Source organism: Labrus mixtus, chromosome 15 (genome assembly GCF_963584025.1).
Source record: "Labrus mixtus chromosome 15, fLabMix1.1, whole genome shotgun sequence".
Classification (NCBI taxonomy): domain Eukaryota; kingdom Metazoa; phylum Chordata; class Actinopteri; order Labriformes; family Labridae; genus Labrus; species Labrus mixtus.
This window is the reverse complement of record NC_083626.1, coordinates 6,146,152-6,160,200: the sequence shown is the minus strand read 5'-3', so window position 1 is coordinate 6,160,200 and position 14,049 is coordinate 6,146,152. Positions and strand designations below refer to the sequence as shown.

The window sequence follows — 14,049 nt, the reverse complement described above, 5'->3', positions numbered from 1 at the left end:
GTGCTGAACATTTGGCTAGACGACACTATTCATGCATAGTTTTCCTCTGTCTTATCAAGATGGATGATAACAGACACAAAAAATCATTTCAACTGCAGAGGTGATCAATCACAGCCTTTATCAGCCAATAGAAGAGGTCCTTAACTCCTGGGCAACAACACCTCAGAAATGTTGTTGCAGCACAACCGGCCTGTATAGCAGCGTGTTCTACAACAGATTATGTATTGCTCATTTCTTCAAGGTTGTTCAAGATGATAAACTACATGTATGTTAGCATCACAACTTAGATTATCGGGCTGACGCTTGTTGTGTTTAGCTGTAAGCCAACAAGCTAAAACCTAGCAATACAAACAGTACCAGGCTTGACATGAGGAATTATCTGAATATGTTAAATGACAGAGGAGGTAATAATACAACTTGACTTCATGTATTGTTGATACTAGCTAAGGAAGCCCAAATATGACAGTTTGAATCCCAGCAGATGTTGTTAATGAGGGTCTTTTTAAGTTTTCACTGAGACTAAAGATAGTTTTCTGTACATTAAAAAACAAATCTGGACTTTTTTTTGTGGGTAATTTCTTCTTATTAAAAACTAAAATTCTTGATATCGAGTTATTATTTGTGTATGTTTTGTCAGGTGCACGTCACAGGCTTCCAGGATTAGAGTTTATGCACAAGACACATACTGTATATTGTGCATGTAATTTACTGAAGGATGCCACTGTGTGTCACATGTGTGCTGCAGTAAGTCTTTCACTCATCAGAATGTTTTGGTTGCTTTACTAAGGGAGTATTTTTTAACATGGATGTTGGTATCGAATAAGAGACATTTGCTTTTTGAGGAGTCTCAGGTATCAGTTAGTCACGATCCAATGAGAGGCTGATATCAATGTTAAGGATTTAGGTTTGAGTTGTCAGAGAGAAGTATTGATTCTTACCCCATTTAGTGAGCTGCTCAGCTAATGCAGTGTAGACACGGCCCATCAACAGGATAAGGCCAAGATTCACGATGCTGCTGGAGACGTTTGCTATTGTCCCGGCCTGAGAACAAGACCACAGACATGAATGTATGAATGTTAATAATGCAGACACATAATCACACATTTACTGTGGGGCTAGAGATGCAAGCCTGTAGAGCATGTAGTATTCATTCAAAGAGTACAACATCTAATGAGAATAAATTAAATCTCTGCATGCACTATGGATATCCTGTGTAGCTTTTATATACCTCTGTACGTAGGACGGGGCTCCCAGTATGGAACATCATTATGCTTATGATCCCGCGGCACATGACCACCGTCACCAGGAAGATCATCACCACACAAAGCTGAGAGGAGAGACACAGGGACACGGGGTGAAAAAACATCACAGTAGGTGGGTGAATTTTGTTGGGTACAATTTAGAACAAGGTAGTTCTTATCGCTATGCTGTTTGCTGCACAAGAACATGCTGATTCAGCATTACAAAATGTCACTTGTAGATGAGTATAACTCCCCTTTAAGTGAATCTCTGTGGTGTATTACTTTGGCAAAAAGGTCAACCTCAGACCTGTATATTTTGGTGCAGTGTTGCTATTTGAATGAATATTAGCTTCTTGTTTTGGATTGGATGTATTCTCTTTTTAGAGGCTATACTTTGCTTGCACATCACGGATGTAGTCCAGGGAGGAGAGTTTGACCCTGGTTATATTGAGGGTAACTTTTGGTTTCTGTCTGATCTTGGACTGCAGCCCACACACAGACCTTTGCACAGGGCGGACAGAATCTAATGACATGAAAATGAGAAGATTTTGGGACCTCTTCTTACATCCTCTTTCGGAGTTAGTGGTGATCTGTAGTCATTCTATACCAAAGGTCCTTATTAGATTGTGCTTTGTCTGGAACCTGACACTCAATCTTTATTACTATGGACTAAGCTTTAGATGGCATTTCTCCTGGGGCAGATAGGTGACAATACCCAGAGTAATGAGACTGAGATTGCAGTGGATGGATTAGATAATCAGATCTCATCCAGCCCTGGGTGAAAATGATCTGAATAAATGTATAAGAAAAGGGTTCAGTCATTATAATAGGTGTCAGTGGAACTGCACAAAGATGTCAACCCAACCACTCTTTCTTTTCGGCATCACTAAAGTAAAAGCTCAAAAGACAGAGACTATTCACTGAAACCAAGTATAAAGAAAATGACACATATTGGTATGGGATCGGATCAGATTTTGTCAAATCAAAAGATGATTAATGAAAATGTACTACCTCATAACTTTAGCTATAGTAATGATCAAAACATACACTTGAAATGTAATAGCCACCAGCTGTCATATAGAGGTGAATTTACAGATTGAAAGCCAAAACCCAAAACACCTCAGAGCCAGTGTTTGGTTTCTCCATTCTTCAAAACAGCTTCTCACCATCATTATGATGACCATGGAGCCAGTGAACATGCGAGATATCCTCGTCTTCTCTGGAAAGTACGGCTCTTTGACCCCAGTCACTGGGTTTGGCTCCATAGACGGGGCCATGGCTGCAAACTCCGGCCGAGGACGCTCCTAAAGGGAACACAGTGATGACATCAGCATTGATGGACACACTCCTTGCTGGTTAGCTGAAAATGGTCCCTTTGGCGAGTTAAGGTCAAGAAATCCAAGCTCTGCAAACCAAAGGGTGGAGAGGAGGTTCCCGACAGATGAGATGAGGTGTAAATACTTTGACAAAACACCAAAACGTGACACAGTGTACCTTTTCTGTAACAATGGAAGAAGGGAAAAAAGAGGACCAATGGCCTGCTCTTTACCCAACGTCATCTAATTTGTCCTTTTGTGTGAACATGCTACTTTAGTATGTTTTTTTAACAAAATAACATGCAATAATAAATGTTTATATGTTTTTTGGGAGCACACCCTCGGCCCCTGAACTTTAACACCTCAGGTCTCCAGATGCGACAATGCAAATGTGCAGATGGACTCTTTTGGGATTTCTAGCCCCCTTATCATGACATACCAGAAACCATTTAAGTCATATATAGATACTGTATATATATGTATGGAAAAGAAAGGAGTGATTGTGGGACCTCTTCTTCATGGAAGTCCATACAGTCCCAGTGATGGGCCAGGGTTGCCATCTTTCGTTTCCAGTACTCCAGGAAGGTGACAGCCCAGAAGGACATGAACACACTGAAGAGGACTGTTCCAGGGTGGTCAAATAAGTAGCCCAACTGTAATGATAAGTTTAAAGCAATGTGTGAATGTCAGCCTTGATTATATCAGCTTTCATTGATAATGTTTATGAACTGGTTTTGTAACAGTGAAATGATTTCACAGTTCCTTACCTTGGCCATCGTGCAGATCTCAGACATGTTCCAAGCCTGGCATGTGTTACAGAGAGGACACATCAGGTACGTGGCTCCACTGTTACAGATTTCTTTACTGTTGAAAAAACACATGGAGACATAAAAAAAAAAAAATGAAGCAGAGAAGAACATGTCAAAGCTTTCAGGCAAAGAAAGTATTCAGATTGTGATGCACCGGCTTGCCTGGCAGATTTGAAAGAAACAGAGATATTTGGCCTTCAATCTTTTAAACTACTCAAATGAAACCAGGGTGTATTGAACAAGTGGGAAAGTAGAAGAGATGAGAGGTGGTGAAATCATTCTCCCAGCTAGCTGGAAGCACTTTCGCTTAGAAAGCGAGTTACTGAAAGAACATCTACACATGGGATCAGCTAAACAAATAAAGGCTGGACCTACTGAGAGGGCTCTTTCTTTGTTAATTATATGATGTGGGGCTTATTTGGCACTAATTGTCCATTATCACTTGAGGCTACTGCAATTTATTCTTGCCACATCTTGCTCTCCATCCATTCTAAACTAATCAATGGCTTTAATCTTCATTGTGAACTAATGAACCTCATGAATCTCACACGTTTGGCGTTTTCCTATCCTGAAATATCGACTTATCTTCCATTCCCTCTAGCGTCCCTTCTTGCTTTATACTGACATAAATGTTCTGTCACTGAAAGCAGTAGGATGCCATAAAAACAGAATGTAAAACCCAAACAATCAGAAAGGCAATATAAGGGGCCAAATACCTTATACACACCCTGCTAGAGAAGTGACTCCACAGCGCTGTGTAGGGAGAGCAGAGCCCACTGTGGCGTTGAATAATGCATAATTAATTGGGCACAGACATGCCCAGTGGGGGTTGCTTTTATGCAGAACAGACTGTGCTTTGATGTTTGGGTCTGTTTGTTTTCCAAACAGTGCTTGCTTAGCATAATTTGGCTGGAAAAGCGTGAGGAGAGTCTTACATTCTGGGGCGTCCTGGTGTCCCTAAAAGGAATAGTTTAACATTTTGGGGAATAAGAGCTTTCTCTCTGAGAGGACGATGAGTGGGCTGAAAGAAATCTCCTGGATTGCATTCATTAGTGTAGGACTTTGGCAATGGGCAATAAGTCAAGGTGTTGTTATTGGTGCTCAGGCATGATGGTACCAAACATAGCAAGCTCTCTTAGGAAAGGAGACTTGAGCAAGTCAATGTGTCCAGTTGGGGTTGACTAAGAAATGGCTCCATAATAAAACTAAAAATTACAATATTATTAACACCCAACAATTAAAAAGAATAAGGGGTGGTGAATTAATGACACTTTAAATTTCCCTTTAGTATCTAACACTTAGAAAGCTGGTGAGGTAAAAACCTGATGACTTAAATTGTTTTGAAAATATGTTGTACTTTTTTTTTGGGGGGCTTTTTATGCCTCCACCTACAGATAGGACAGTGGATAGAGTGGGAAACCGGGGAGAGAGAGAGAGTGGGGACAGACATCCAGGAAAGGAGCCAAAGGTCGGACCCTAAACCGGGCCACCTGCCTGGACGACCCCAGCCTCCGCACACCAACCACCAGGCCACCAGCGCCCCTATGTTATACCCTTAATGTGACATGATATACGGGTGTCAGTGAGGTGCGTTTGCTTAAAGAGCCCATATTATGCCCTACTGTACTTATGTACCTACTTTTGTACGTTCACAATAGCTAAAGTCTGAAAAAAGTGTCTGTTTTCATGTACTGCTCCTCCTTGCTCCCTCTACGCTCTGAGTTAATGCTACAGCTAACAGGAGGACGTAGGAGAAGCCGCGTTTCCGCGGACTTTGTATTTTTGCACATAGATGTGCCTAAACATGCACAGGACACTTGGAAAACACACTAAAGAGCATATAAAACCAGAAAAAGCAGAATATGGGACCTTTAATAGCCACTTTAGCTTACTAATCACACCGGGTGAGGACATAGCAACCAAAGCTCTGACTGTATTGAATATAGGTTGATTTTTTTTATGCTTGTGAAGTCAGATTTTTATTTCTAGAAGAAAGATTATGTCATTCCAATCCTCAAGGTTTGAATAGGCTGACCTTCATGTTTATTCTGAAGTATCAGAATGCTCCATTAATTCAGAAGAGTCATCCCAGCACAAATACAAGACATGCCGTCGGTGCTATTTGTTCACTTGTTGCTTGGTAGTTTTGAGTTCATTTGTAGGGTAGCACAGTTTCTTTTAATATTTGACATATTACATTTTTATCTGTTCTTTAGCTTCTGCACCTTGTGAATGTCAAGAGACGCTTTGCAAACAAATGTGATCTTATTCTAAATGTATTGGGGTGCTGTTGGTGTGGTGTGCGGACTCACGCTGGTGTGTTGGTACCCATCGACATGACTCCAGACACAAAGACCAGAGTACCCACCACTGCTGCCGGTAGCAGCCAGGCTGTGTAGAAACCTGCAGAGATAAAAAGCTCCATTAGGCTGCATCTCTCCGCTGATGGGAGGGTTATGCGATATTACTGTTGCTCTGCTGTTTACTGTTGGGATGTCCTTAATAAAAAAACAAAGTAATGTAGGCATCACAGAAGATGTATATCTCATGTTGGGGTTGGTGATTTACTGTAATTGTCTCAAGCTTATTCTCATAACTCTGCTTAAGGATTCCTATCTGCCTCATTATTCTCTTTGTTGAGACATCATTTATCTTACCTCCACAGCTCATTACCAACTTGAGTAGTTTGTTTTAGAAGGGATGTAAAACCTGGATCTCTCTGTACACCAGGGAGTTATGTCCCAGATAAATCAACCAGGCATATGTTTAGAACAGTGAAATATTCTCTGGCTGTAGACTGGACTACTCTATTATCCAGGATGTCACATGAAAATGCTGTGCGTTCAGTCATTACAGATTTATGGAGGTGTGAAATACTAGCTCGTAGTTTTTCTTCATCATGTTCCATTTAAATACGAAGGGTGAATTAAAAATATGATTCAAAAGATTCTTGGGATTATTACATTCACAAGCCTTAATCCTCACAATGGAAATGCTAAAATGAATAGTTTCATAGACCCCCAGCACCTAAAATTTCTGATGTAGAATTTCTATTACCCAGCCAGGCAAAGTAGAATGCAATCTTCTCTCCAAAGTACTCCCTGATGTGGTCCAGTGGCTGGTACTTGAACCATTTTAACCAGCGGGCCCAGTATTGGTAAAGAACCTGCCTCTGGTTCAGCTCATCAGGACCGATCTCATGCCTCGGGAGTTCAAAGGGGCCCTGAAAAATCAAACATACATACGGATGTGTTGGTTGTAGAGGGAAAACAGAACAAGTTTGATATGAAAGTGAAGATCAGATAAAAAATGTCTCACCTCGTGAAGCGGGAAAGCTGCTGTGTACACTCCCTCATTGACCAGTCTGTCCACACCCACCTCTGCCCTCTTCCTTTTTCCATACACTGTCCTGGCAAGAATCTCATACACCTGAAATGATGTGCAAACACTCACTCCATGAAAAAATAAAAATAGAATAATAAGAAGAAGAAGAGGAATTCCTGTTACTCACGATGCGATGTCTCTGTGTATTTGTGAAGTAGTTTTCGTGGTCGTCACAGCCAAGGAACCTGCAGAGGAGAGATATCCATTCAGGAAGATACACTTTTATTTACTGTGATAAAACATTTACACTGACATTGTTTCCCCCATTGTTTATTTGACCTCACCTGCTCATCTTTGATTTGCGAAAGGCACATGTGTAATAGTCCAGCGGCCTGTTTGGCACAGACTCCTTCATGACGTTAGGTATGCATAGTCTACTTAGAACCCGAGCAGATGTGTTGAAGTCCAGATTTGGCTGTGTCTGGAAAAAAACACATTCATTTAGTATAAAGAAAAATCATCTCTATCATCCTGATCTTTGTCGTTTACATTTCAGTCACTGTGGTTGTGGAAGTCAAAAGAACATTTCAGCATCTAAGTCCTGTTTTTTTGTTCTATATGTATGAAATCAAGTATTTGTGGGTTTCAATCCCAACAATCAGGAACTAGCTTCTCTGTAAGTAATCAAAGAGAGGAAGCACAACTAGTTCTGTTAGCAACATAATCAAACAATAAATCACGGCACTGTGATTTCAAACTTAAGCACAGTTGTCAATGTTGAATTCACAACTCAGCAGCTTTGTCCTACGAGTCGTTGTCCATGTAGGTACACATTTTAAAGGGAAGGCGACCTCCACCAGTGACTTAAAATATTCACAGTTTACTTTCATGCTAACACCTCAGCAGGGTTTTGCTTAGCAAAAAATTGCTCAGGGTTGAATGCTACCATTAGCATGCTACAATGTGCACCATGACAATGCTATGATACTGATCCTCATAAAGTAAAATGTGTCTTGTGTTTACATGTAATTAGCATCTTAGCTCTGCATGTTAGCATGCTTCTATACACTAAGAACTTAACATGAAGAAGCCCACAGTTGGGACCAAAGGGAATATGATTAGATTTGCAGCTTTTTGTTTTGAAACCAGCCATTGACCTGACGAAAGCACCAGATGAATAGTACCAATCATCCTGAAGGGAACATGAAAAATCTAACGAGATTCGTTGAGATCAATCCAATAATCATTTTACTCGTGGCCCAAATCAGCATCATGGTGGTGAAAAAGGTCAAGTGATCAGAGGGATTCTTGACTGTGACAATAATGAAAACTACTTCACAGTAACCCAGAGACTTGGCATAGTGAGTAACAGGGTTCTTGTTGTTTCTGTTGTCTGAGTCTTTGTGCTGTGTTTTCTATATTATTATTGTTCTATCCTGGCTGAAATACAAATTTCCCCTCGGAGACAATAAAGTTGAATTTGAAGGAACATTGTGTGAGGACATTAGATGCCTGAGCAAACTTCGATGGTAATTCCTCACAAACATGTTGATGTTTTTCTCACAGGGTAAGTACAAACTTTTACCAGCTAGCAGCACTAGATCAAACGTCAGAGGATCACCAAAATCCTTCGGACTGCTATGTTGAAAATTAAATGTATCATAATTATTAACAGATGCATTAACCTGCAATGGAGCTCTCACACAGAGTTCTTCAGCGTAACACACCAACACATCCCAAGGAGCGCTTAGCTTCAGAAAATGTACTGTTTTCTTTTCATTTGCCGTCTCCTCCTGAAGGAAAGAGAGACAGGGTGCAAACAGTGTCAACAGAAGGTTAAAAATATGTATATACTTAGAAATGATGTTGTGTATGTGTTATCTCATCAGCATACCTTTTCCATGAGCAATCCTGCACTCTCAAGATTCTGCACAAACTTCTCCCTCCACTGGGCCAGCTGTGCTTTCCTTCTTTCAGACCTGCTGTTCTCCTCAGTGGGCACAGCTTCCCCCTCCTCAGCAGTCGCCAAGTGCTTCCCCTTTCCTCGCCGCTTTCTCCGGGAGCGAACTTCCCACACCAGCACAAAGTCTAAACCCAGATGGAGCATGGAGGTCAGAGGGTTAAATGAAGCACTGACTCGGTCATCAATCAGCGAGCTTGTGTGAACTAAAGCATAGAAATCTGCTGATGCTGCTTACCGATTTTGGTTCTTCCATCTCTGAAGTAATTCCCCGGCTGTGGAGCTGGCTGATTTCTTGTATTACAGTGAACATAAATGGGATCATCACCATCCATGGTGCCATCGGCAGCAGGTGCGGCTGAGAACTTAAAGCATCCAAACAGATAAGATATAATTACACAGTAGACACATTTTATTTAGACACCAGTGAGTGCAGGCAGAAACCGACTCCCTTTCCTGTTTGATCTCAATCCCTTGTCTTTGTATATGGACCTTTCCTTTAATGAGGTTTAACTGCGAAATGTTGTGCCATTACTGGGCATTATAAAAGCCTCCACTGTGCAATAATGGGTCCAGAAAGATAAGAGGGAAATTGATCACTGAGCTTTTTCACAGTATGAGTGAGAACAAGCATTCAATGCAGGAAAGTCCAATGTAGCTAAAACAAACGTTTTGCATTTTCACAGTGACACTCATAACGTCACACCACAGTGTACTACTGTGGATCAGATTCACTGCAACATGTAAGAGAAGTCAGTGAGGTGTGAAGGAATGAGCAAAGCAGCAGAGTTAGGGCGACTGTGTGCGGTATATGTCAATGTGAAAGAAAAAACATGCTGCAGCATTTAATTTAAAAAAGTGCTTACATATCTTGGCGGGATGAAGCTCCCGTTGTGTAGACTCCCATAGCTGTCTGTGTGGTGTGCGTCTCCTCCACAGTCCAGATCTAGGAGGACCTCCCTGTCCCCTTTCAGCAGCTCCGAGCCCTTCCTCAACATGATGAGGACTAGAGAGGTTCTACTGATGGACACATACACTGTCATATTAGTGTGCTGCAGAAGAAATCTGTGCCAATAACCAAAGTAGTTCACAAAGGATGAAAACAGACATGCTCTAAAGAGAGACACTGAGAGAGGAGAAAAATGGTTGATGATGTACCTTTGATTTGGTGAAAATGAGCCTGCTGCTCAGGTCTGGATTTGCAGCTCTTTGTGTTTCCCTCGTCCTCTCCCTCCTCTCTGTCTCTGAATCCGTCAAGCTCCTCTGCCCCACAGCGAGATAGCTTTAAGAATACCGTAATGGACCTAGCATGCAGGCAGCAGCTGCTGCATCTCAGCACAGGAAATATACAGTGCTCATCCCCTCTTCATAAATTATGTAATAGTCAGTCAGAGGCAGAGAATAGGAGAGTGAAGTCGGAGCTCTCTTTCTAAAATAATCATTATGCAGGATGTAACACGTGTAGGGGGAATCTCCTCTTTGCTATACGGGTAGTCCCTCATCCATTCGAGCTGGTTCGCACATTTCTCTTAATAGGTTTTGAAACGTAAACACAATTAACATTTATTATTTACAGCACTAAAAGAGAAGATCAAACCCACTACGCTTTATATGCTGACATGAATATTATAAGCTACAAGACTAATGTAATAGAAGATTAAAAAATGTGAGGTTTTTAACCTATTTTTCAAATCATATTTATCGTTATTTAAATGTCACATATTGTGCAAAACACACTTCACCATGTTCCTCTAACACTAATATGTGTCCCTAGTCTGTCTGCAAACCCCCCAATTATGAGAAAAGTCCATCCTCTCTGTCTTTCGCCTACTCCACTTTTCAGAAAATGTGTGCTCAAACAGGCTGTTTGGAGATTTTCCCTTCATGACATCACAAAGGGCAGTAGCCCCTCCCCCAGGTCGGTGACACTCCCACAGCTAGGTGTTTGTTCTGCCCTCTGAGTCTGCCTTCTCACCGTAAACAATACAGCATGTTGCAAGAAAGCCCAAGCCTGTCAAGTCCTTCCAGAGAGGGGGCGTGGTCAGACACAGCTTATTTGCATTTAAAGCTACAGACACAGAAACAGCCTGTTCTGAGCAGGGCTGAAATAGAGGGGTTTATTCACAGACATGTTTTAGGGAGCTCTGAGACTTATTTAAACTTCTTGAAAAAGAGAATAATATCTGTCCTTTAAAGTAGCTTTGAGGATCTTTCAATTTGTGTCAATATGGGTGGCCCCTGTGGACAAAACAGCTTCTTTGTTGATCCTGTCCTGTAGAAACATGCAAAGTATTCTCTAAGGACAACATCTTGCCCGACTCAGCTTTCACAGTTTCTTGTACAAATTACCTTGTAACTTGATTTGATCAATGTAAACACACACTCTTCCAGTCTGCAAGCTGTGACCATATTTGAATGAAAAGGGGGAAAGGGATATAGAGGGAGGAAGCAGGAAAATGTAGACCAATGAAGAGAGAGACATTAAATTTGTATTAGGTGAAAGAGTGCAGAACAGAGTAAACAAGGGCATGCAAAGCACAGCTTCACCACCAGTTCCCCTTAATAAGGAGAAATACTGTGTGCTGTAAGGATAATTAAAAGACCAGAAATTTGCTGACAAACAGCCTCACACTAACACATTTCAGTTCATTAGGATTCTTATTTTACAAAACTGTGCCTGAATCCACAAGTCCAGAAATGATGTGTTATATAAAATCTGACATTTTAAAATGCATCCTGCAACATTAAGGTGACACTCCACCTTTTCTTTACACATAAGGATGTCATCAGAGTCATATCAGAGTGGGCTCTTTAATGAAATACATGTGCTTTATCATGCTGTGAGATATAGACCTGGAAATGCATTATGGGAAGGGCAGGTTCAAGTATTTGTTGGAGTAACACTTAATTACCAGGTATTTTTTTATGACTGCAGTTGTCATCAACCAAATCAAATCAAGAATATGTCATTGACCAGACGAAGACTGCAGTTTCATAATTGTCTTTTAAAAAGGAGCACCTAATAGGCTGGTGATGATCCTTTCTCCTGACCAAAGCTTTATGATCAGCTGTATCATCATTACATACGTCGATCAAACCAACAGGATGCTTAAATTGTCTTTGAGGGTTTTTCCTGTCGATGCCGTTTTTATTTAATTTTGGCTCAGTCGTAGGTTTCCTGTGAACCTCCCAAAGGGACTCCTGTACACTCCTGTAATTACCTTCCTCTTATCCTCTTACCTCCTCTTATCGATCTGAAAGTGTGTCTTATCTGACTTGATTTCTCTACTGCATGCTGAGTCATTCATAAGTTACACTACGGGTTGTTTTCACCACAAATAGGCGCTGCACGCTCAGCAGTGCAACGAGTCTCTTTAGACCTCTCTCCCTTCCCTTCTGGTCTTGGGTTCTGCTGAGTTCTCTGGATGCTAACAGGTTAACCCACAGCTTTATTTTTAGGTATCATCTTTTTAAACTTCAAACTGCATCTCTCACAGTCTCCTTACGCCTCCTGCTGTTTTGTTTTCCTATATATCAACTTTTGCAGGTGATCTCCCTCACTCCCTCTCTGTAGCTCTTTAAACTCTCTGTGAACTATCAGCCATTGTTGCAGCTTGACTTTGAATATGGAGACAACAAACACTTTGCTATGATCATCTTTGATCCGCTTTGTATTTTTGTGTGCAGAGAAAACAACAGACTGGGAGAGGATTTCATGGCTCATTGAAACCATGGTAACAGCACAAGTACACCCAAGGTGACTGTATAACGCAGCAAAAATAATAAAACTGAAATTCAACAAGGCCCGCAGTATCTTGTTGTCCTAGCAACTATGAAAGGATAATCAATATTACCAGAGGCTTGGGAATATGAACGGCTCTGAGCTGTGTTGCATGTTGTCATATTTACTTTATATTATGAGCCCATTACAGCTGGTACCGAACATCTTCACAAGTAATGACCACAAACTCAACTCTTTGATGATGGATATATATTCTTAATATAAAAAAGATGATTATTAGAAGCAGTGGCCTCCATACCTTCTACTGTAAATTAAACTTCAGAATTTATGTGGTGCTCCTAACTCGAAACTTTAAAATCAAACCCAGAGAAGAGACAGACTGATTGATTTTTATTTCACTAGAAAACACTAAATGGAGCACAATAATTTAATTACAGCTCTTTTCATATCACAAAACAAAATGTGAATATATTTGTATTAAGTTAAGTCTAAAAACCTCTGGTCAACAAGCCCTTAATGCAGATTAAATCTTAAACTCTTTAGCAGAGGTCCTCACTGGTGTGCAGCTACAGGGGGAGAAGTCAGAACATAAAGACAGAAAGGGCGTTTGAAGCTTCTGGTGACCCCGCCTGGGTAGATTTTTCTTTCCTTGGCAACAACAAAATCCTTTTCTCAAAACACCTTGGACAGGACACTGTAGTTGTTGTCATCAAACTTCCCACATTTTTATTGACTTTGTTTCACACTTTTCAATGACTTTCAAGGACCAAAATAAAAATGTAATGACATGTAATGACAAAAACCTACAACTACTTATAGAGTACTTTATAAAATGTGTCTGTCTGAAAAAACTGTTTCAGTCCAATTTAAGTTCAACCATTTTTTCAACCAATCAGATTATTTCATGACCATTTGTGCAGTTTGGACCTCAGACGATGAAAAACTTTTGTGTACTTTTTGATTCATTTTTCACACATCCATGACCCACTGAAATCTACCCCATGACCCACTTTTGGGTCCCAACCCACCAGTTGAGAACAACTGAACTATATTATGTTGAATTATAATATATTATGAATTAGTGTTTATCCGTCACAGGGGACATTTTCTTTGTTGAACACTCTTACTTTGGAAACTTTAAGCAGTTTCCTGTCTTCACTTACACACTTCCCAAAGTGGTGTTTTCATTTCTTTACTCCGTTTATTAGTATTAATTAAAGTATTTTAGAGTATTTTTTTACAGTCTTTATAAGAAATTGCTTTAAACATATTAACATAACCACATGAAACACCTACATTCCAGGACCTTTCCTAAACTTAAATTATTTTCTAACTTCATGACTTTTCCAGACCAAGAACATTTAGTTTAAGTTTTAACTTTGTATGTTCCTTATTTCAGAAATGATATATAAAGCAGGCCGAGGCAATTCTCATATGAACAACACCATCCTTTCAAGAAACATCATTTATGACCTCTAGTGGTGACTAGGAGTTATTGCAACATCTCAAAGACATCCATGAAGCAGTGAACTTTTTTTTTCTTCTTTTAGTTAAAAACAAAACCTTCCAGTCACCAAAGCTTTTTTTGTGTACCAGTAATGGAAGTTGGATGATGATAATATTGATGAACTTAAAAAGTCAAGAATTAAATAACAGT

At 40.3% G+C, this 14,049-nt stretch overlaps 1 protein-coding gene across 3 annotated transcripts in view; it reads right to left on the bottom strand.

The window, feature by feature from the left end:
* ano11 (anoctamin 11) overlaps positions 1 to 10,024 on the bottom strand; it is a 20,772-nt gene extending 10,748 nt beyond the window's left edge. Inside the window, exons 1-15 of one of the 3 annotated variants that reach the window (XM_061057807.1) lie at positions 9,809 to 10,024; positions 9,517 to 9,667; positions 8,889 to 9,015; positions 8,585 to 8,778; positions 8,376 to 8,483; positions 7,035 to 7,171; positions 6,878 to 6,935; positions 6,685 to 6,795; positions 6,424 to 6,589; positions 5,679 to 5,769; positions 3,325 to 3,421; positions 3,067 to 3,210; positions 2,408 to 2,545; positions 1,229 to 1,327; positions 939 to 1,041 (exon numbers count right to left, since the gene is read on the bottom strand). In XM_061057807.1, coding sequence (XP_060913790.1) covers positions 939 to 1,041; positions 1,229 to 1,327; positions 2,408 to 2,545; positions 3,067 to 3,210; positions 3,325 to 3,421; positions 5,679 to 5,769; positions 6,424 to 6,589; positions 6,685 to 6,795; positions 6,878 to 6,935; positions 7,035 to 7,171; positions 8,376 to 8,483; positions 8,585 to 8,778; positions 8,889 to 9,015; positions 9,517 to 9,648 — 1,705 coding nt within the window. In that variant the 5' untranslated portion in view covers positions 9,649 to 9,667; positions 9,809 to 10,024. Of the gene's footprint in view, positions 1 to 938; positions 1,042 to 1,228; positions 1,328 to 2,407; positions 2,546 to 3,066; positions 3,211 to 3,324; positions 3,422 to 5,678; positions 5,770 to 6,423; positions 6,590 to 6,684; positions 6,796 to 6,877; positions 6,936 to 7,034; positions 7,172 to 8,375; positions 8,484 to 8,584; positions 8,779 to 8,888; positions 9,016 to 9,516; positions 9,671 to 9,808 lie in introns of all 3 variants that reach the window. The other 2 variants (XM_061057808.1, XM_061057806.1) reach the window with 2 other exon arrangements.
* Between the last annotated feature and the right edge of the window lie 4,025 nt (positions 10,025 to 14,049).